General features: G+C 34.1%; 1 protein-coding gene across 2 annotated transcripts in view; it reads right to left on the bottom strand.

Moving 5' to 3' along the window:
• The window catches only part of Kcnh7 (potassium channel, voltage gated eag related subfamily H, member 7), a 463,174-nt gene that overhangs the window by 15,310 nt on the left and 424,490 nt on the right, over positions 1 to 23,374 (bottom strand). For both annotated transcript variants that reach the window (XM_013027877.1, XM_013027869.1), the window contains exons 10-12: positions 16,453 to 16,705; positions 13,434 to 13,639; positions 11,483 to 11,582 (exon numbers count right to left, since the gene is read on the bottom strand). In XM_013027877.1, coding sequence (XP_012883331.1) covers positions 11,483 to 11,582; positions 13,434 to 13,639; positions 16,453 to 16,705 — 559 coding nt within the window. The remainder of the gene's footprint in view (positions 1 to 11,482; positions 11,583 to 13,433; positions 13,640 to 16,452; positions 16,706 to 23,374) is intronic.

A 23,374-nucleotide genomic window follows, 5' to 3' on the forward strand; every position in this document is an offset into this window, starting at 1 on the left:
GGTTGGGTAGCATATTGCACAGAATATAAAGCTTAAATACAGTAATTGTGGTAGGTTTTTACCTAATTACATTGAAACCCCTAGTGCATATTGGCTGTTTCATACTGAAATGCCAGGATAATTTCAGCCCTGAAGGTTGTGTTAGAACACTATAACAACAGGAAAAGCTCAGTGAAAAATCTCAGAATTTGTTTCTATTAGTGTCCTGGGGAGACAGTATAATTTTCCATCTGCTTCCTGCTAATAACTAAACAACAAAACTCCAAGAGGTATATCATTTTCTAAAGAAATGGTGAAACTATTGCCCATCTACCCTTGGCCTGTGTGTGCTTACTCTGTTATTTATAGAAGACCTAGGAACTGATCTGAGGCCACTCCAGAGAAACTTCCAACTGCCTTTTAAATTTCCCATATGGTGTAGGAGTTAAACAAATATGTTTTTCTTTTCTTTTCTTAAAAATAATACAAAATATGAAAAACTACAGAGCAGCCCAAGGTAAAAATGAACAGAATTTAAAAATATAAGCTCTATTTGAAATTATTATTAAAGAATTTATGATCTTTCAGTCAAAATGATAACTACTAGAGATTTATTAATTTATTTTCCTGAAGACATATTTGTTAATTATTTCACTATTGCTGAGAAGCCCAAAGACTTTCCAGTCTCAAGGTTTGTCGCCATTGTGGATTACTCAGTAGATTTACCTGATCTCACCCAATCAATATCATGAATATTCAGATGAGCTCTTCTTATAGAAGTTAATTTCTCTTGCATTATCAGTGTTAGACCCCTGGCTCCTTTAAGTCCATTCTAGGGCTTGAACTCAGGACTTTGCACTGCCGTTTAGCTTTTTCCATTCATAAAAAAACATGCTAGTACTTGGGCCATAACTCTAGTTCCAGTTTTGGTGCTGGTTAATTGGAGAGAAGGGTCTTTCCTATTTGTTTACCTGTACTGCCTTTAAAAAGAAACCTTCAGGTGTCAGTTTCTAAGCAGCTAGGATTATAGGTGTGAGCAATCTACACTCAGTTTGACATAATCCTTTTTGAACTGATAAACTTTGTTCTTGTTATTTTCCTCCCTTATTTCTTAGTCTCTTCTTGCAAGGTCTTTTGAGAATTCGATCAGCATCCCTCTCTTCTGAATATATCATTCATTCATCAAAAAGGTTACAAATTTTATATTAATATAAAGAAAAAAAGCTTCATTTTTCTAAATTATCCTCCTATAGGGTTAGAAATGGGAACTGTTTGCTGTTCCTACGTAGAGTGTTTTCCTATCCACAAACTGAGCACTAGTGGGATCTGACTCAGTTCAGACTTCTCAACCCTCTGAAAATGCTTTTTTTTTTACACACTTCCCTCCTGTCTTTCCTAGTAGAATTAAATTTAAACTGAACTGTAAATTCATCTGCCTCCACTCTAAGTGTTGGTAATGCTAATGCGTAATTATATTGAATACACATCAGAAATTAGTAAGCCATTTTATATCTTTGTCTTGAGAGGCCTTGGTGTTCTCTGGGAAAATTTAAATCCTTGCAAGTAGCAGAATGCTTTGTTTTACTTGCTAAGTAGCCTCCTTTCTTATGATTCAATTTTGGAAGCTTAGAACCAAGAGTTATAATTTAAATTGTTATCTTGAATGATAACCTGATGATTCTAGGTAGAAGGTAAGGAATTACTAATATTTAGTTCTGTGGTAAAATAAAGTCAATCACTTCATATACATAGAACTTAAGTCCTTTAGAATACATTCTGAATGGAGAAAAAGTCTCACATTTATTTCTGTTCTACTAGCTTATCACCCTGGCCATATGAGCACTTGATTTGATGTAGCACTACTGCTACATATTTTTCTATTCCAACATTTTTCTATTCCATACTAGATACATTAAAGCTTCATTTGCTGTCACTTAAAATGAAAGTTGAAATGGCAATATATTTGTGAATTAAAAATGGAAACTGCTTGGGCTTTAGTGTGGATGTTGGTAATTATAACATAAAATTGGGCAGCTGAAATACATTATAATTAGCCTCTAGGTACTTCTAGACCTCGATAGGCTGTTCCAATTCTGACTTGTGTTTCCTAGGCAAACTGAATTACTTGATAAATATTAAAATGTATTAGATACATTTTTTTCCTCTAAAGCTCTTCATAGTCTATGTGGAAGCAGTATTAGGAGGATAGAGTTTGAGAGAATTTAACATTTTTTTCTATTTCCTAGAAATGAGGTTGCATATTCATTCCTGTTTCCTGTTACTATTACACAAAGAATAGTTTTTTTGTGTTTTTTGTTTGTTGTTTTGTTTTGTTTTGTTTTGGTCATGGGGCTTGAAATTGGTGACTAAGTGTTGTCCCTGAGCAATTTTTGCTCAGGGATAGCACTTTACCACTTTGAGCCACAGTGCCACTTCCACTTTTCTGGAGTTAATTGGAGATAAGAGTCTTATGGATTTCCTGCTCAGGCTGACTTTGAACCAAGATGCTCAGATCTCAGTCTCTCAAGTACCTAAAATTACAGACATGAGACACCAGTGCCAGCTAAGAATATGTTTTATCAGTTTAGTTAATCATCAAATTTACTTTCTGAATCAATGACTAAGAACTTTGCTGATAATTCATCTTCTATCTTGCCACATGATGTAATCTTGTGGGTCTCCCTTGCTCAGAATGCATTCAGGATGACATAATAGAAGAGTTCTGATGGAGTGCTAAACCCACCTGCATCAATCTAAGAACGAACATTTGTGTACATTCCATTTGTTGAAGTCATCTTTTCAGATTATCATTTTTATTTGTTGGACTCAATAGGGAGACATAACTTTTGGTCAAGGAGAGACATTTAGTGTACTTTCCTGATATTTTTGTTTCATATCCACCACTGGTGACATTTATTAAATAAAAACATTGCATTGCAAAGTTTGGAAGCTGAAATAAATTTCTCAGATGTGATCAAGGATGCTGGATTTTTTATATTTGAAGGTGATATTGAAAGGGGGCCATGCAACTCTTTTTTTATATAAATAAAAGATTAAACCATTATGAATCAAGGATTTAAAGTGTTTTGGTACAAAGTTCCATTTAAGACAAATTACTTCTAGAGGTTCATCATATTACTGAAATTTATTGAAGATATACTTGAAAATTATTGAAATAAGGTCTTAAATATTCTCACCACATTTAAAGAAAAGATGACCAGGTGAATAGATATATTGATGTGTTTAATTATGACATTCATTACAAAGTGTGTACATATAGCAGAACATCTATTAAACTGTTCTGGTGTATGACTTTTAGTTTTTAAATATACCATAATAAAAGATAGAAAAGGTATATCTAACTACCATTAAATGGGTAATAAATGTCTAGGTAAATATTTGTTCCTGGTGAGGATAGTACACGGAGACACCAAAGCAATATAAACAATTAATTTAATAACATTTATAATGAGATCTCCCTTTATAAGAATAAGTTTCTTAATGTATATATTTACCCTTCACTTCACTTACTTTTATGAAAATTTTATTTTGGAATAACCACTTCAAAGTTACAAGTCTTTGGATGGAAATATGAAATCATTAAATATATACTGCAGAGTAATCATGTTTACTGTTCTCAGTTCAGATGCAATGTGTGATGAGCTCCAAGTATTTTCACTCCATTTTCTGTAACATTGGAGTTTTGATGAAAAAATATGTCTCTCTTTTCTATCCTATCCTTGGGATGTATAGGTCTCTTAAAATATGTAGAATAATATAAGGCCAGTGAAAAGAGCATATTGAACATGCATTCACCTTGATTTTCAACCGTCTTGTCTTTACAGACATATCCTTAACACTTTTAATGTTTTCTCTGTGTTTACTTATATTTGTTATTTTTTCCTGTTTTAGCTGTTTTTACATTATTTATTTTTCTTTAATTTTATTTTTTCTTTAATTTTATTAAGTTCCTCCTGCTATTGCTTCTTTTTTAAATTTAATTTAATTTTTTTTTGTGAGCATACTGTACAGAGGGGTTACAATCACATGGGCAGGATAATGCGTACATTTCTTATCAAGCATTGCAGCCTCCTCCTTTGTTTACCCTTCACATCCCTTCTATTGATTCTTTTTTAAATATGTTCTACTTTGAATCCTGTTCCTTTTCTTTGTTTTTGATTTTTAAAATTGCATTAAGGTGATGTACAGAGGGATTACAGTTACATAAGTCAGGTAAAAAGTACATTTCCTTCCAAACAGTGTCACTCCCTCCATCATTCTCTTCCAGGTTTTCACCTCCCTCCTCCACCCCCTGAAAGTTGCATAATTCATTTCCAACAAAGTGTCCAGTGGGTTTCACTGCTGAATTGATTCACCCTTTGTCCCAGTATTTCTGTGCTTCCCCTTCCCCTTCCCAAATCAGGTGAACTTATATACACGACAAAGGTACAGAATTTAAAAGAAAAATGTAACAGAAGGGAATAAACTAAAGGAAAAGAAAAAGAAAGAAGAAAAGAAAAGAAAAAAAAAAAAGAAACAGGATCTCAAGTAAGCCAGACCCAAAGAAACATAGTGTGCATGGTTTCCTTCATTTGTAATAATTAGAATGTGCCCATAAATCTACAAATAAACTCAATGGATAGTAAAAGACAAATTATTGCATCTGGACATGATTAATTAAATGGTAGTCTAAAAATTCACACGGTGAGAACAAAGAAGGATATTCTAAGGAGAGAATCACAACGGCTCAATATCTATGTGCCTATGGTCATATAAAATAATGCTTATCGCAATGAACTCCAAGAAATGGAAACAAGAGGCTTTTTATTATCCTGTTTGTGGTTTTTTTGCTATTCTTTATAGTGAAGTTTATTTTGATTACTAGCAAGAGTGATGGAGTTGTACAAGCTTGGAACACTTGTTATTGAAGTTTTCAAAATCAAGGAAATATTTTTTGATTAGGCAGGATAAACTCAGCAGACTTTAATTTTGTAGGCCAGTGTCTAAAAACACTCAATATCTCTCTTGCTACATACAATTTTCAGATGACATTTAATGTCATTGAATTTTATGGTTTTAGAAAATGAAGTCAGAATGAGGGGAGGGGAGGGATAGTGGGAGAACAGCAATGGAGTGGGTAACAATGTTCAATGAGAAATGTACTTTACATGTGTAAGTGTAACCCCTCTGTAAAGAATCTTTACAATAAAATTAAATTAAAAAAAGAAAAATGATGCAGAGAAAGGGAGAGATACTTCTGTCAGGGTCTGATGAGTTATCGAAACAAATCTACAAATCTAGACCTGTTCTTTTGTCCCCGTATTTTTTTTTTTGATAGTACTGCAGGGTGCCCTTGATACTTTATTGTGAAAAACATCCATGAATGGGCTTTTTCTCAATCCTCACAACATTACATTTTTTTTGTGAACACACTGTACAGAGGGGTTACAATTACATGGGCAGGTTTGCATTTCCTGTTACTTTCAGTTTCTAAGAAGTAAAACCAATCAGAGTACCTTCTAAGCTCTGTTCTGCATGGATCTCTACTTTTACAAAATGTAAATCTGAATTCTGCAAGACTCTTTGGAAGTCTCTGTTCTTTATTCTATTCAAAGATCAAGAAAGTATAATAAAACTTGAAAGTATATGCATGTAGACATTATCTATAATTTAGAAAAAAATTCTGTTGGTCTCCCTGCTAACTAATAACAACATCAATAATGGTTTTCTTAATGAAGTAGAGACAAACTTAAAAAAATCTAAAAGATAAACAATGATGAAGGAATACTAGGAGTACATAGTGATTGCACAATGTCTGGGTAATAAATAAATAGTGATTGTGGCAATGAAAAATAATCATTGGATTATTTATTGCCAAATGGTCCTTTGACTATTGATCAGCTGTTAGCAGCTACTTTCATGCTGTCTTTCCTATTCACAGAAAGAGTGTAGTAGCACACTACAAATATTTGGTCTTTTAAGTCCTATCAGAAAAAAAAAAGTGTATGTGTGTGACTACATGAGAGTGTTTACAAGGCATAATATATATATATATATATATGCACATATATATATATACACACATATATGTGTATATATTACACACATATACACACATATGTGTATAATATACACAGACACATACACCTATATGGTTTATAATAATCTACCTATAAAACAGTTTATAATATCCTAGTAGTCTAACTATATAGCACATATATATTGTGTGCCGTTTAATGTTATTATGTATAGTATATAATATAGATGATGTACAATTCTAAAAGATTATTACTCCCAGTATGCAATGAATCGTTTTAGTATACCTGGAAGTAAGCACAATCCAACTTTGAAGACCACTCTATGAAGTTCATTCTTCTCTGTTTCCTTCATTTATTTCAGTTCGGCCAAGCAATCTTAACAACTTCCAAGGCTACAAAATATATCTCTGAAGTAACTTTTTAATGATCCTTTCTTTTTGTGGATTGTTTTCATCTCAGGAACTATAGTACTTCATCCTAGAATTACCCTAGCCATGTGAGAGAGACCTTGGGTGACTCCATGCCAGAATTTTATTAAGGAAAGAAGCTATTTTAGCAGGCCCAGAGTCCAAGCCCCATGACCAAACAAAAAAGAAAAAGAAAGGAAAAAAGAAGCTATTTTAGGGTACACTAAAGTAATATAATAAGGTATACTGATATTTGCACTTGAACTAAGAACTTTCTCTACTTTGAGGAAGTGGGGTTATATCCTCAGCATGAAACTCAGGAAAGAAAACTATCTTCATTAGCAAATTCATTACAATGGAGTCACCTTGCCAGAGTTTCTGTGCATTTCTTATTTATTTTTAACATATACCTTGTTGAACGAGAGATCCTTAGCATCATGTGGTAGGCATGACTAGAAGGGGTATGTGGGTGGGGGAATGAAATCTAAACAGTTTTTGTGTCTTGTTCTATGGATAGTGTGACATGATGCAGCACTCAAAGCTTTACCTGACTCCACTGCTTAGCCACATGGTTTCCCTCTAGTGCCTGGTGCCTCTGCTACTTGACTGCACAGTCAAGTGCTCTTGGAATGTTCCCTTCACAGATTTGCTACAAATAAATAGTAATCTACCACTAAAATACTCAGTGCATTTCATAGGAAGCTTTTAGTTTATGTACCTAGATGCCACTTAGCATTATTAGTGAATCCTTTGAATTCTTTCTTTCCTTCCTTCCTTCCTTCCTTCCTTCCTTCCTTCCTTCCTTCCTTCCTTCCCAGGGCCTCATGCATGCAAGACAAGCACTCTACAACTGAGCCACCTTCCCAGCCCCATAGTTCTTTGTTCTTTATACATACTTGCATGTTTGTTTTCTCCTCCATATCTTTTGATTCCCTCATTTGTAATAATTAGAAAATGTCTAGGATAGTTCTAGCAGAGGATCACAATATCTCTATAGCTAGGTACATATCGTTGTATGGTAGAGCCAGTCTCGAGAACAGAGAAGCCACCACTTAAAAGGTGGAATTTGGAGTCTTTATTGGAGCACTAGCTGGCAACAACAGGAGTCTTGTCACAAAGCCCTACCACCCTGGAAACAACTAACACATCGCTTATATGGCTAAAAGCCACACAAGGTGCATGGAGTTAATCTTAACAAAGTAGAAAACAAATCAGATGCAAATATAATCAAAGTAAATGAAAAAAACCAACAACAACCAGTGAACACTCAAATCTAACAAAGATGTTGAATATAAGCCAAAAAATAACAAATGTGGATACAAGGAAAGGAAATCCAAATCCAATCATAAAAGGAGAGTAAGAATTTTCTGGAACATACCAACTCAAAACACATTTACTTTTATTTATTTATTTTTGGTCGGTCATAGGGCCTGAAATCTGGGCCTGGGCACTGTCCCTCAGCTCTTCAGCTCAAGGCTAGTGCTCTACTACTTGAGCCACAGTGCCATTTCCGGCTTTATTCTGCTTATGTGGTGCTGAGAAATCGAACCCAGGGCCACATGCATGCAAGGTAAGTACTCTACCATTGAGCCACCTTCCCAACCTCTAAACATATTTTTAATTAAAGAATGTACCCTATTATTAAGGTCTTTTGCGTTAGACCCAGTCTCCTTACTTCAATATAACCGTATAAAATGATGTTAATTGAAATAAACTGCAAGATATGGAAACAAGAGGGGATTTTTCTTAGTGTACTATATGCAGTTATTTCTTTTTTTCTTTCTTTTCTCTTTTTGGTTTACCTCCAGTTGTTATTGATTTTGATTCATTACCCTTTGCATCATATATAAGTTTATCTGATTTGGAGATGGAAAAGGGAATCACAAAAATGGTGAGACAAAGGAAAAAGGGTGAACCAATGCAGCAGTGATACTGACAAGACACTATGTTGGAAATGAACTTTACTACATGGGGAGAAAGAATGGGGGGTAGAGGTAGTGGGAGAAAATGAGTGAGGGGGTAACAATGTTTGAGAATTGTATTCATTTCCTTAGATATGTTACTGTACACCTCTGTACATCACCCTTTAAATAAGTAAAAAAATAAATAGCAATATAATTTGAGATTAGGGTGACAAGAATTGAATGTTTTTCAGCAAAGTTGTCTGTGGCACATAGGAATCCTGAGGACTTTGGAATAAGCTCTTAAGATCTGGATAGTTTCAGTTAATTTTATTTTCTCATTATTTAACTTACTATAACTCCTGGTCACACCTGGAGACTTGGGAAAACTGTAGGTCAGCAAATTTCCACTATCCATACTTTATATAAAATTGGATTTCATACACTCTTCTGATTAAAGGGGAAGTTTTAAAAATCAACAGAAATATCTGGTTACATGAACACAATATGAATCATGACATGATTTCAGGGCTTTTCCAAAAGATAAAGTACTAGATTAGTTAGCTTGAGAATGAGGAAATGGAACAAGATTGAAAGGAGATTTAATAAATCTTAAATGGCATGGGAACATTATTATATAGGCCACATTGTCAAGCTGTTCTTCATTTCCAGTGAGATAAAAGAAGAGATTAACTGCAGGATAAGGGATTTAGATTAACTTCCTGGGAAAAAGCTTAATAGTAATAGTTCTGATTTTTAGAAAAAGTCACCAAGAGAATAAAGAAAGCCATTTCAGAGGAAATAATATTGTCTATCCATGACAGATTTGTTGTTATACAATTGGCCAAAGGCTTTAAAAATTAGCTCAACTCAATGAATATTTATAAAACATTTTTTGCAGATGTAGTTTAGAGTGTGGTAGAGGAAAAGGGCAAATACACTACTGCACAGGACAGACTTTGAAAATATCACGAGGAAAGTGCCGTGGGCATTCTTAAATAAAAAACCTGAAATATTTAAAATGATTAAGAAAAAATACTTCATGTTAATATATCATTAGTGATTGACCAAGATGAAACAATATATGATTTCAGTGGTTAGAATATTTAGTTGTGTGTGTTAAGTGCACATGTGTGTGTACATGTGTCTAAATGTGTATGTGAGGACAGAGAAGGTGATATAAGCCGAACATAAAAACAGCATACTTGGCAATGAAGAGAGTTCTATTCTTTTGTTCATTTGTTCAGTTCCTAGATGATCTCTCTCAGGAAAAATATTCAGCCAAAGAAAGTTAAGCAAAAAATTCAAATTCAAAAGACCTAAGGATAAATGCATAAAACGAATGCTAAATTTTATTTCATTCATTCTTTCCCCAGAAAGGATTGCACACATGCTGTACAGAAACTTATATATCACCTATTTCCTAGCTCCATGGAACTGAACAAGTGAGAGCTGGATAATACTACCTCTAGAAAATTCTAAGAAGAGAGGACTCGATGGCATTAAGGTAAAGGCTGAAGTTGATGACATTAAGACTGGCTTGTGCTGGTGACTCACACCTGTAATCTTAGCTACTCTGGAGGCTGAGATCTCAGGATCACGGTTCAAAGCCAGCCCGGGCAGGAAACTCCATGAGACTCTTATCTCCAATAAACCACTAGAAAACCCAAAGTGGTGCTGTAGCTCAAGTGGTAGAGCATTCCCCTTGAGCTGAAGAGCACAGGCAAAGAAAGCGCCCAAGCCCAGAGTTCAAGCCCCATAACCGGGGCTGGGGAGGGAATAAAAAAAAGATATAAACTGATAAGACTGAAGAAATATGAAGAAAACAACACTATTAAGAACGTGAGAATTACGAAGTCCTTAGAGAGTTTTGGTTCTGTGGGTGACTAAACAACTCAGGGGTAAGATCACCAGTGGTTCAGTGTGCAGTACAGAACAGATAAAAGAAGAGTTAGTTGTCTCTGGGAAGGTAAGTGTAAAGGTAATTTCTATTCTAGGGGTAAATTATGGTAGCTTTTAACTCATGTCATGGCTATGGTGATAGAATTAAAGCAATAGGAGAACTCAAAGATTAGTGGAAATCTATTTAGAAGTTGCAGTAGCAAAACTCATGATGTAGACTTTGAGAGAAATTTAGTCCTAGATACTCCTTTGTGCAACTGAGTGGATGTTGGCACCAATTGTAAAGATCAGGATATTGAAAGAAAAATACCTTTCAAACAAGCATCCTTAGTTCAATTTAGGAGTTGTTGAATCTGAATTGCCTTTGATATATCAAGTCAATGGTGGAAATCTCAAGCTACTATGATGGACTTCAAAATATGGTGTTGAAGCTTGGGAAGTTGGTGGTTAAAATTTTAAAAATGTACATGAAGCTTCCATCTGAGACATAATTAAATGCTAGGGAGAAATGAGATCACTTAGGGAAAGAGTGTGATGTAGAATGAAAAGAAAAGAGGCCAAGATGATGTCTTAAAAAACTCAAACTACAAAGTAAACCTGTGAGTGAGGGCAGAAGAAATATATGAAAAGTAAATTGCCACAAAATAATCACAAAATAAGATGAAATTGATCCATAGTGTCAGATATTGTGATCACTAACTATATTGAGATTAAAATATTTGAGGGATCAGAATGGAATAAAAATAGAAGTTTCTTCATCAAAGCTTCATATTTGCAAGCATATTTAAATATATACCCACCCCAGTTCCTACTCAGTTATGCTTATTTCTGTTATTGCTTGAAGATTTGTCTGTCTCCATCTCCAGGGAAGACACAAAAGTGCGATTGTCTACATCATACATGTATGAGGGCATGAGTGGATTGAGCTCTAAAATGAGAGTCCTCCTTCCAGAACATTCTGTTTAAGACTCTGAGGATCATCACTATTATTAATTAGTCTTCATTTTAAAACCAGTCTATTCTGTTTCTTTATTGTTGATGTCTTTGGAAATAAAAAGTTTGGTCAATGACATAGTTGAGTGATAGCAATAAAAAAGAGAAGCTAGATGATCAATTATTGATTAATGTGAAGAATTTGCTATAATGAATAAAGCTTGAATGTTATTTACTGTTGAAATCAGAACTAAAATAATAATTTAAGTAAGAAAATAAATTACAGGATATTTATTCAAGTCTTATAAGTAGAGTGAATTACCTTTTTCTCCTGCACTTTCAAAGGACAATCTCCTTCTTCGAAGTTTACAGTTGTCTCCATCAGAATCATTCATAGATTGTGATCGTAGTAAAAGATCAGCCTTTATGAAAGGGAAGTGAGGATAAGAGCAAAGATTACTTGATTTGACGAAGAAGTACTGTCAGTAGCATTGCTATGTTGCATTACCACAATCCTATTGAGGGTTAATTATATCTCAGACAGATTCCTATAATATCTGCTTAATGGAAGTTTCTAAGTTGTAAAATAGATTACTAGAATAATTCTAGTACTTCCACTAGTCCATGGGGAAATCTTGATTATATGAAGCATTTATTATAATTATTTGGAATGAACATTAGCATTTAGAGACAAAATTTTTTCTTTGTATGGACATTCTTTACATAATTTGGCAAAGTTAAAATAAATTAATAATAATTTTATTTATAATAATGATATTCTCCAAAAACTTTGGAGAATACTACAGAAAAAAATGTATCAACTAATTAAAAAAAGCTATTGGGGGGCAGGGAAGGTGGCTCAGTGGTAGAGTGCTTGTCTTGCATGCCTGAGTCCCTGGGTTTGATTCCTCAGCACCACATAAGCAAAAAGAAAAAAAGCCAGAAGTGTTGCTGTGGCTCAAGTGGTAGAGTGCTAGCCTTGAGCTGAAGAGCTGAGGGACAGTTCCCAGGCCTAGAGTTCAGGCCCCACGACCGGACCCCAAAAAGGCTATTTTTAAATTACATGGGAGTGAACCTAAATTTCACAACAGTAACTCTAATGCTAATTTCAATAAATTTTATGATTAGAGCTATTTATTCTGCTTGTTATTATCTTCTCCTCCCTCTTTGGCTCATTCTGCATAATATTCTTTAAATGAAAATGGAAATTTTGCTTTATTTATTTGGATGTTACATGAATTTTATGTAAAGCAATTGTTTGAGGTAGATAATTAGTACTTTTCAAGGCAAACCCAGAATAAGGTCAGTAACATTTGACTAAGATTGTGATAAAAGTGCCCTTTGACTTGCTCTTTCTCTTTAATTCCTTCAGAGTGCCTGGAAATAACTGTAAGTCCAGAGATAAATAAATTATCAACTTTTATCTTTTGTTATCTTTGTTCTAGAAAATATAACAGGTGTGTAAATACAATGTAATTACATGTGTAAAATGTTGATATATGTATAAATTCACTTGAAATACAAAATATCCAATAAAAAGATTTGGATTTGGAATAATGTTTCTAGGCTTTGGAGTAAGAAGAATATATTAGGAATAACCTAGGTATAAACTGAAGTCTCTAATGAAAGTTCTGTATTCATGGAATATACCGACAGTAGTTCAAAAGGGCACTAAAAAGGCAGAATTTAATGTTAAGGACTTAAGAGTTATGCTCTCAATATTCATTCTAAGTTTCTAAAATAATTAAAATATTTCTATTGGACCATATTTTATTAATTCTTCAGAATTAATTTGAGTCTACTATTAAATATGATTAAGTCATCTTTTTTGACTGATCATTGTGTTAAACTTGAGGGAGCTTTGTCTTTTCTTTATTATTGAGAGGTCAATGGCTGTCATAGATGATATAAATAATAGTTGAAACAATATTCTCTCCTCTATATAAAATTAACTCTTTTAAAACATTTTCAATAGCTTTAGATAACCCATTTCTAACAAATAATAAACTAATTTCCCACAATATAACCAATAGTATTTCAAGCTAAGAATATCAGCTAAGCATTCCTATGAGGTCAAACTTAAAATACCTGCTTAAACCTATTCAACACAATTGAAAATAATTAGGCCTAATTCCTTCCTTATAATTTGTAATTTTCAGCATTCAATTTGCCTTTCCTTCTGAATATTCAGAACTGATAACTTTTACTGCAATATTTTTGTGCAATCCAAGAATAAGATACCAGAAATTAAAAAGCACATATTTAACATATACCTTTGCACTCTCATGCCTTAGGTTGAAAGTCAACTCCAGGTTTGTTAGAAAGTGATCAGAAAACTCTGGATACATATCCAGTACTTCTAACAAATCTTCTCGTTGAATCTTGTGCAAGTCACAATATGTGAGAGCTCTTACATCTGCGTTTGACTTGCCAGGTTTGGCATAGAGATGAACCATTTCTCCAAATATATCATTTTTTCCTAAAAATAAAAGAAGCATAAGGAAAAAAGAGAAAAAAAGGAGAGAAAGAATACAAACATCATTATCTTTCTAAAATGGATCAATGGACCCATGCCTGAAACCAAAGATTTTAAATAATTCTCATGATCTTAGACAGCAAAATTGAATTAGCTAGACTAGTTTCTTCCAGATTATGTTTTTGGAGTGGGATTTTTGTAGGCAAAGATAATAATGGTATAATCTCTCTCATTTTCTTATTTTTGGTTGTTTAACCTTGTAGAATGTTGTATGATTGCAGTCTTACATGACCCTAAGTGTCTTTCCATACATTATTTTAAAGATACTGAAGATAGATAATGATCTGATTTATTCAACCCAGGAGTATGAGAGTCTTCATGGAGTCAGATTCCTGTCTTAGGATCATGTCTGGAGGTTGTTCCAATTCAGAACTTATGGTGTAGCTGAGGTTTCCACCTTATTTCAATACTTAGAAACTCGAAGGAGCAATTCTCTTATTTCCTATAATTACCATTTTAATTTATTCATAATGGATTTTTCAATATTTAAAATATTTATTATATTTCCTAAAGATATGTAGATTTATGTTATTTGCTCTTTGTTCTGAGACATTTGTTCTTTTGGTTCTTCTGCAAAGTTTAGGTCATTTCAATATCTGGTTTATAATAGACCCTCTCCACCACTTCTGCCTGGCTAAGTATCCCTGATCTTCACTTTTATTCAATGATAAGTAAAAAAAGAAAAAACAAAAAATATTGGTGGTTTTAAGGACTAAGTAGATGTCAGGCAATGTGCCAAACTCTTTGGAAGTTACTTCACATTATCCCTAACCAAATTTCATGTAGAAGTTACTATTATTATTCAGATTTTATAAACATTAAAAGAAGATTAAAGTGGTAAAATTATAAGCCCATGGTCACCTTAGTTGGGTGAAATGGAAAGAGGAAGTAGTCAGGATTAAATATCATGCATTCTGACTGATTCATTGTTCCTACATACTTGACATATCTAATCTCCTCCTTAAAATTTCCAAATGTCATTGCTATTTTTCTTTTCCTGAATATCAATCAAGTCATTTGTATGATATATGTACTCAATAAATACTGATAGACTACTTTTAAAGATGATTAATGATACTATAAATAGTATTTTCTCATATCTATCTTGAAGCTTCTTTTCAGATGGTAAAAAATTTCTGTGTCTTATTTTGATTTTTGGTAGAAAATCACATTTGGGGATCAATGAAAGTTTTTAAAATTTTTTAAATTTTGACTCACAGGTCAAATTTGCTCTAATATTCTCTCATTTTTAAATGAGAAAAATCTAATGCTAAAACTTCAAATACTATATTTTAATTACATAAGAAAAATTGACAATGAAATGATGGTATTAACATAGTTTAAATATTAGTCTTTCATAATAAAATGAATAACCTTATTTTGTTAGGATTTTATGTTCTCACTTACATCCAAAACAGACACCTTTTATAGGAAAAAAAATACAATTTAAATTTTTCTTAGTTTTCATAATTAGTATAAACACTGTGCTTATAAAAATTCTGAATGAAGTTAAAATAATATTTATATATTAATTAGCTTTCATGACTATAAATGAATAGGGGCAGATTAGCAGTACTCTATAATTCCTAGTTTATAATGCAAAAGAGCTTGTTGTTACCTTTTGTAGAAGCTACATCTGGAAAATGAGGAATGCCAGAGAATTATACTTCTCTGGCAAGATAGCAGGACAAACTGTCAAGGCCAAATATCAGGAAAAACCCAACATTGTTGGGTAGCAATGAAATGACTTAGAATATATTTTCCTTTTTTAAACAATTGGACTGGAAACTAAATGATGTGCATTGTCAACTTTAGAAAAATATTTTAACAATTATAATCCTAACAAAATTATTAAAACAGGTAGGGAATAACTTAAGCATCTTCATTTATATATTTAGATCCACTGCTGTGACATATTCTGGTTTTATACAACAGCAAAGAAAACCCCCAGCATCCTTGTTCTTTTGGTGCTGACAGTCATAAGTGACCATGAGTAGTCAAGAAAATAATTGAATTGCATGCATTATTTAAATGGAATAGCATTAAAGCCATAAGAGAAAAAAATAACAAGTTTTCAGACACTGAGGGTAGTTAGTGTTAACCATGGGCAGACTGGTTTGGTCATAAGGTAGAATGGTAATTGGCTTCATTCTTATACTTCTAAGAAAAACTACAAATTCGCCTTCTTAAATTTAGTTTTAAAGAGAAATAGATGAAACATGAGGTTTCTTTCATACTCCAATTTATTTATTACTAATTTTAATCTCCTATACTTCTTTATTACTGGCTTTATGTTCATAGCTTCAAAGGTATGGACTTATAAAATTCCAGCTGTAAAGGTATACAACAGATAAACGAAACTCATCACAACAGAAACCTAATTCATGATAGAGCACTGGCACAATTTAGCAAGCGTGCCTCCAGCAATATATATTTTGTTTAAAAATATTAAGGGATCAGGCTTGAAGACATGGTCTAACATGAAAAGGAATATGTAGACTATTTTTCATATATTGGGTCACAATTATGTAGGTCCCTGCCAAGAATTTAAGAGAATCATGGAAGTATTTTCATATTGGAGAAAAAGCAAGAAAGTTTTTACAAGGTTACTTTGGTTTGCATTAGAATTTAAACAAAACTTTTAAATAACTCACTGCTATTAACCATTTCATATTAATCAATCTGTAAGCTATTTTATACTATATGCTGCAATTGCTAATAATTGAATTTGTCAAATCCAGTTTTAAAGCACTCACCCAAAATAGCTACCACAATGTCATCTTTGAGGATTTCGATGGAGCCTCTGGATAAGAAATACAGAGCAGTGAGGACATCCCCACAATGAACGAGGGTGTCTCCTGGAGGTGCATGGGTGGTCTTGAACTTCATTGCCAAAGCTCGAAGGCAACCTTTACTTGCCCCCCGAAAAGCTTTGCAGTTTTGTAGCAAAGTCTGATTCAGATGTAGGCAAATGTCAGCTTGTAAGCATTCTGGGAAACCCTTTAAGACCTGAAGAAGAAAAAAATAAAAAGTCTCATACTACCAGTGCACTGGGTATTTCAACCTGAACTAAAAAGTATATTTCTTGCTCACAGATCTGCAGGTGTAGTTTCTGTCACACGGGAATTCTTACAGTGCTTCTGCCGCACCTACTTTAATGAGTACTTGGTTTGCTAAACATGTCAGAATTTTTTTAAACTCAAACCTTTTTCTCTGAATTAAATTCAGACAGTCAGACTCAACACAAATCCTGTCTCATTAAAATGTTATGCCTACAACTTTCACATTGCTCCTCTTTCCCTGCTGTTGCTGTGTAGTTTCTAGCATAACACTGAATACAGGTATTGTGTACTGAAACAATAACAGTACAACTAGAAAAATAAGCAACCTTTTGAAGAAATTTCAAGTCAATTTGGATTTTCATCTTGTATAGATCTTAGCTATAATTAGTGAAAATATCAATCCTGAAATAGCCATGGTATTTATGAATGTCATATACCAGAGCCTGTTCTAAAAAAAACAGTATTTGGGATATTTATGTTTCTATACATACAAAAACACTCAAGGTTTTGATAAACAGTGAAAATAGAGAAAGGAAAGGAAAGCCGCAAACATACTTTAAAAGTATAGTTGCATTTTCCAAAGTGGAACTTGTGCTGGAATTTACTGTGCATACAATTAAGCTCCTAAATTGCTACTGTTTTGACAACCAATTCTTAATTTAAAACTTGAGGAATGGATTCAACAATAGCTTGTGACAAGTGCTGCTCAATTTGAACTGTATAAAATTTTGTTATTTTTATAAAATTCTTTATGCAATATATTCAAGGCACTCCAACTCTTGTCTCTGTATTTAGCTATTTTGGGAATTATATGTAGATTTAATTTTTATATTGAATATCTCTGCTAGTATAAATAACAATTTATGGGATGGAAGGAGGGAAGTATGAACTGCAATTTGTAGTGTGAAAATGATTTGGAGGTTTTTTTGCTTTTCTTTTTTAAACTTAATTTTAGTATGGCATTTCAACATAACAATGAATTGTTTATAAAGCAATTCAAACATCTTTTACCCACATTAATATATTTTAAGTGACCTTAATTATTAGGAATTTAAAACAGTTTCAGGGAACTTTTTACTATAGGACCATTTTATGATGTAATTGCTCAGACTATCTTTAATATAATATGGAAGAATAATAATAGATATAAATGCACCAGGCACAAGGTTTTGCTTGAGTTTATAGCATGGCATAGGGGTCACCTACAGAAATGGGTAGAGGCAATTTAGGATCAAATCCATGGAACTGGATTCTGGTGGTCCATTTGCCACAGATTCACTCTTGAGCAAGTCACTTCATTCGAGTCTGTTTCTCTGCTATGCAGTTAAGTTTTCACAACATTGAAGTTAGCTATCAGCAGTAAATAGAGTACCAACCATTAGATACTGTTTGCCCAAAGCCCTGGCACTCACACTTTCATCCCTAATGTACTGTATTCTCTGACACAGATTCAGACATTATGAGCCTTCCTGCAGTAGGAGATCCTGGAAATGTATCTGCAAATTCTTGGCCTGTAACTATCAGGAATTGCTTATATAACTAGACTCCTGCCATATTAACTTCTTGAGCTGAAGACCTATTCAATATAATCTGCCAATCTCAGAGTTCTGCCTCCAAGATTGATAGCTTTCTCTTCGTTGATAGAACCCAAACTTCTGGATCACTGATTTCTTCCACTACCTAAATTATCACAGTAGATTGTTTGGCAGTTTGTGCCAGACTATTGACCTTAGCATAGGCGGGTTTTAGAGCTATGAATGACTGTATTTGTGGGTTGTACAGGAGAATAATATCCTAGTTTACTGGCTTTTGCATAAGACTTACTTCTTTATGAAGCCCACTACTGTCGTCTCAGCATAATTCTCAAATAACCCCTTAAAGATGAATAGAGCTTCAAGTAACAAATTAGCTAAATTATAGCTATAATAAGATAAACAAAGGCATTTTACACTTCATACAAATGGAGGACATTCCTACTCATTAGTTGGGATGAATTTAGTAAGCTTGGAATTGTTATATCTGACATTTTCAATGTTGTTTTCCTGAGAATTTTAACTTCATCATAATAAAAATGTAACTTGTGTCTGTGCATGAATGTATCATTATTTGTGTGTGTGTTCATGCAGATATCTGTATTGACATGGATTGAAGTAGAAGACAGAGATGAGACAGAAATGAGGTTTCCCATTTAATTGAGTTTGTTATATAATTCATGGAATTAGGCATGACTAAAGTGTCATCAACACTTAGTAGCTGTGAATTTGGCAAAATTACTTAAATTTCAGATTCAGTTTTCTCTTTTATAAAGTTAGTTTTGGGGTAGTTACTGGGGTTTGAACACTGTAACTCTTGCTTGCTCAGCTTGGTTGCTCAGCTAATGTTTATCACTTGAGCCGTACCTTCCGACAGGCATTTTGCTGGTTATTTTGGAAATGGAGTTGATTGAACTATTCTGCCCAGGTTGGAGAATCCTCTATCCTCTGGATCTCAGTCTCATGGTTAAACAAGATTACAAGCTTGAGCCACTAGTGCTCAATTCTAAGGTTATTTGCCACAGTTCTACAGAATTGTGATTATAATTAAATATTGTTTTATATTTATATAAACATATAATTCATATTAAACTTACTCAATTGATACTCTCTTCTCTCTTACATATATTTCTTGGTCCTGAAGAAGAACTAGTATGGTCACTTTAAGTAGAAATTAAGAGGAATTATACATATTCTTTTCTCTTCAGCCTGTGGGATAGGAAATTCTCCACCTGGCTTCATAGCTACAGACTCAGCAGAGTTTAAATGTTTTATATGTCATATATCAACAGCTTAAGAACTCCTTCCTTCTTTCATATCTCTCTATAATTCTCATTTTCTATTTTTGGCTTCTTAAATGTTCTGGTCTATTTGCACCTAGGTTTTCACTGGAACTTACCTTAAATCTTTGTTACAAAGTAGGCAATTAAAAAATAAATCTGAAAGTCTGTTCTTAGACCTCTAGCTGTTTTGGAATTATCTACAAACTTTAAGTTCACTTGGGAAAGCTTTTCCTTGTTAAATTTCACCAGTCCCTAGCATTGGTTCTAATCTACTGATGCCTGCTGGAAAGGACTGCATTGAGTTGGAAGTATTCTATAGCCTTTGTTCACACAGGGACAACTTACACAGATAATGACATATAATTGTCTTAATGAAAGAATCTTTCTGTGGTGGTAGTACTTGACTTTCTTAGCCTTCTTGAGTCATGTCATGTCATTCATGTAAAATATAATAAAATGTAAGATTAAGGTTTTTTTGTTGTTGTTATTGGTAGTGGGGCTTGAAATCAGGGCTTGGATGCTGTCCCTGTGTTTGGGTCTGGCACTGTACCACTTTGAGCCACAGCTTCACTTCTGGTTTTCTTGTGGTTAATCGTACATAAAAGTTTTGCAGATTTTCCTGCCCTGGCCAGCTCTGAACCACAATTTTCAGATATCAGTCTTCTGAGTAGCTAGGACTCAAGTTTTAAAATCTCATACTAGTCCTTTAATTTGGATATCCCACATAAATTAGCAGCTTTGTAATCTGTTTTATGTGCCCTTTAAAGGGTTTCTCATCAGGGAGGGAGTATTTATGGATTACAAGAAGATTGATACAATGGAAAGTAAGTGATAATTTTTAGATGATAATTTATCCAGGCACCACTTCTCCATTGGGACCAACTAGGTTGACTTCTTTTCTGCCTACTTAGCATACCATTACCATTTTTCTTTTAGGCTTGCCAAACTTCTTGAATTTAAACCTCCAAATTTCCTACTCATCTACTAGTATTTCACCAGGCCCAGTACATTTAATAGTAGGGCTGGTGTGTTAAGTACATAAGTACAAAATAGGACAGATTGGTACTTGTTGTATTAATATGTATTGCACTCTATAGTCTTCTTTTTCTCAAATTGTATGTTGCTAGGGTACTTAGGCCCTTCTGCTTGTGAATCTGTGCTTTTGGAGTTTTGTTTTATTTAGCTGGTCTAAGTTTAAAAACCAAAAAACTTTACCCAGAATCAGGTTAGTCTGAAAAACCAGCTCTTATCCTTTTAGTAAATACTTCTTAATTATTTACTATTTGCCAGGCACTAGACAAAAGGGTATCAAAGGAATACAAGATGTTCAGATAGTGCACCTGATCCTCAAGCCTATCTCCTAAGTATCCCAGTGAAATTAATTTGTTACAGGGTTCACTAGAATTTTCCACACTCTGTTCCTAATGCCAAACTTGGATATTTTCAGTGTGAATTTGTAATGTTAGTAGTTGTTTAAAAGGATCCTCAACTGACACATAAGTGAAGACGAGTTACAGCTCTAATTTCATCTTTCTACTGGCTGGCACAGAACTGATTTTTAAAACTGTCTGCCATTCCAGAAATTTTCTTTTCAAGTTTGTTGGAAATCCCATATCTCTGCTACGATATAGTCCCTTGAATATTTTCTTCCCTTTACTTAATGTATGTGAATATAACTTAAAACTTAAAATCAAATTATGACTTGCAAATGAGAATTTGTTCATTTAAATAAGCACAGAATGGTTTTTGTGGGTGTTAAAAGAAACCAGTTTCAATCTTAGCTACTCAGAAGGCTGAGATCTGAGGATCGCCATTCAAAGCCAGCCCAGACAGGAAAGTCCCTGAGACCCTTATCTCCAATTAACCACCAGAAAACCAGAAGTGGAACTGTAGGTCAAGGAATAGAGTACTTGCCTTGAGCTAAAGAGCTCAGGGACAATGCCTAGTCCCAGAGTTCAAGCCCTACAACAACAAAAAGAAAAAAGGAAAGAAAAGAAAAGAAAAGAAAAAAAATCAGTCTCATACTTCAGTATCAGCAGATACTAAAGGTTTCAAACATGAATAATCCAATCATAACAATAAACAAGGTAGCATCATTAAGTCAAATAAAATTCATTCAAGATATAACACAAAACATTGGAGAGAAAAAATGACCACATAGAAACACTAGCAGAAGTATTGCACTTAATCTTTAAGCTTTCCTAAAAGTTGTATGTGCTAAGGCACACTTAATAGTAGATTTGCAATTACAAAGTACGTAAATTCAAAACTTTTCTATGTTAAGTAATGAATACAAACTTTACAACTGATTGGAGGCTGAAACATCTGAATTGACATTAATGCTAAACAAAATGGTATATATATATATATATATATATATGTTTATTTATTGGTTTATTTGTCATGGGGCTTGAACTCTGGGCCTGGGAGCTGTCCATCAGCTCTTCAGCTCAAGGCTAGTGCTTTACCACTTCTGATTTTCTCGTAGTTTATTGTAGCTAAGAGTCGTACGGATATTCTTGCCCTGGCTGGCTTTGAACTGTGATCCTCAGGTCTTAGCCTCCTGAGTAGCTAGGATTACAGGCATGAGCCACCGGGCTACCAGTGCCCAACTTTATATAAATTTTATTAACTTATTATTATTATTTTTAGCAGCACTGGAGTTTGCACTCAGGATTATATACTTGCTAGGCAGGCACTGTACTACTTGAGCCAGACAATTTTCTGCCTTAGTTATTTTTCTGATAGGTTTTCCTATATTTTGCCTGAGCTAGTCTTATGTTGTGGTCCTCCCACCTCCATCTCCTACACTGCTGGTATTGCAAATAGTACAGATATTCCTATCATCCCTAACTCCCTTCCTTGACCCAAGTAAATCTTTAAATGCAAAGTTGCCTATACTAATGAAACAATTCTGTTCCCTATTTTATATACTGGAGCACAAAATAAAAAGAATTTTGATTTGGGGGGATTTAATTTTTTGAGTTCTAAGTACATTTGAGAAATGAGGCCCTTGTCTGTTGTATGGCTAGGGAAGATCTCCCAATCTGTGGGCTTTCTATTGATTTTGCTACGTCCTTGCGATGCTGAAGTTTTGCAGTTTAATGCAATCCCATTTGCTCAACCTTACTTTGATTTGTTTGTAGGTCTTTATTAAGAAAATTTTGGCTGGGCTGGGAAGGTGGCTCAGTGGTAGAGTGCTTGCCTTGCATGCATGAACCCCTGGGTTCGATTTCCCAGCACCACATAAGCAAAAAAGAAAAAAGCCAGAAGTGGCGCTGTAGCTCAAGTGGTAGAGCGCTCGCCTTGAGCTGAAGAGCTGACAGACAGCGCCCAAGCCCAGAGTTCAAGCCCCACGACCGACCAAAAAAAAAGAAAAAGAAAAAAGCCAGAAGTGGCGCTGTGGTAGAGTGCTAGCCTTGAGCTGAACTGCTGAGGGACAGTGCCCAGGCCCAGAGTTCAGGCCCACGACCGGACCCCCCCCCCAAAAAAAGAAAATTTTGGCCTGTGCCAAGGAGCCCTAGAGTTTCTCGTATTCCTTCCTGTAATGTTTCAGGAGGTCTTTGATTCATTTGGAGTTGATTCTGGTGCAGAGTAATATATAAGGATCTAACTTTTTCATTTTCTACAGGTGCTTCAGCAATTTTGTCAGCACTATTTACTGAAGAGGCTGTTTTTCTTCTATCCTGTTTTTTTTTTGGGGGGGGCTCTCTTATCAAAGACCCATAGATCTGCGGGTTCATTTTGGGTCTTCAGTTCTATTCCATTGGTCCTCAGGTCTGTTCTTGTGCCATTACCAAG

This window comes from Dipodomys ordii, unplaced genomic scaffold (assembly GCF_000151885.1).
Source record: "Dipodomys ordii isolate 6190 unplaced genomic scaffold, Dord_2.0 Scaffold5, whole genome shotgun sequence".
NCBI lineage: Eukaryota > Metazoa > Chordata > Mammalia > Rodentia > Heteromyidae > Dipodomys > Dipodomys ordii.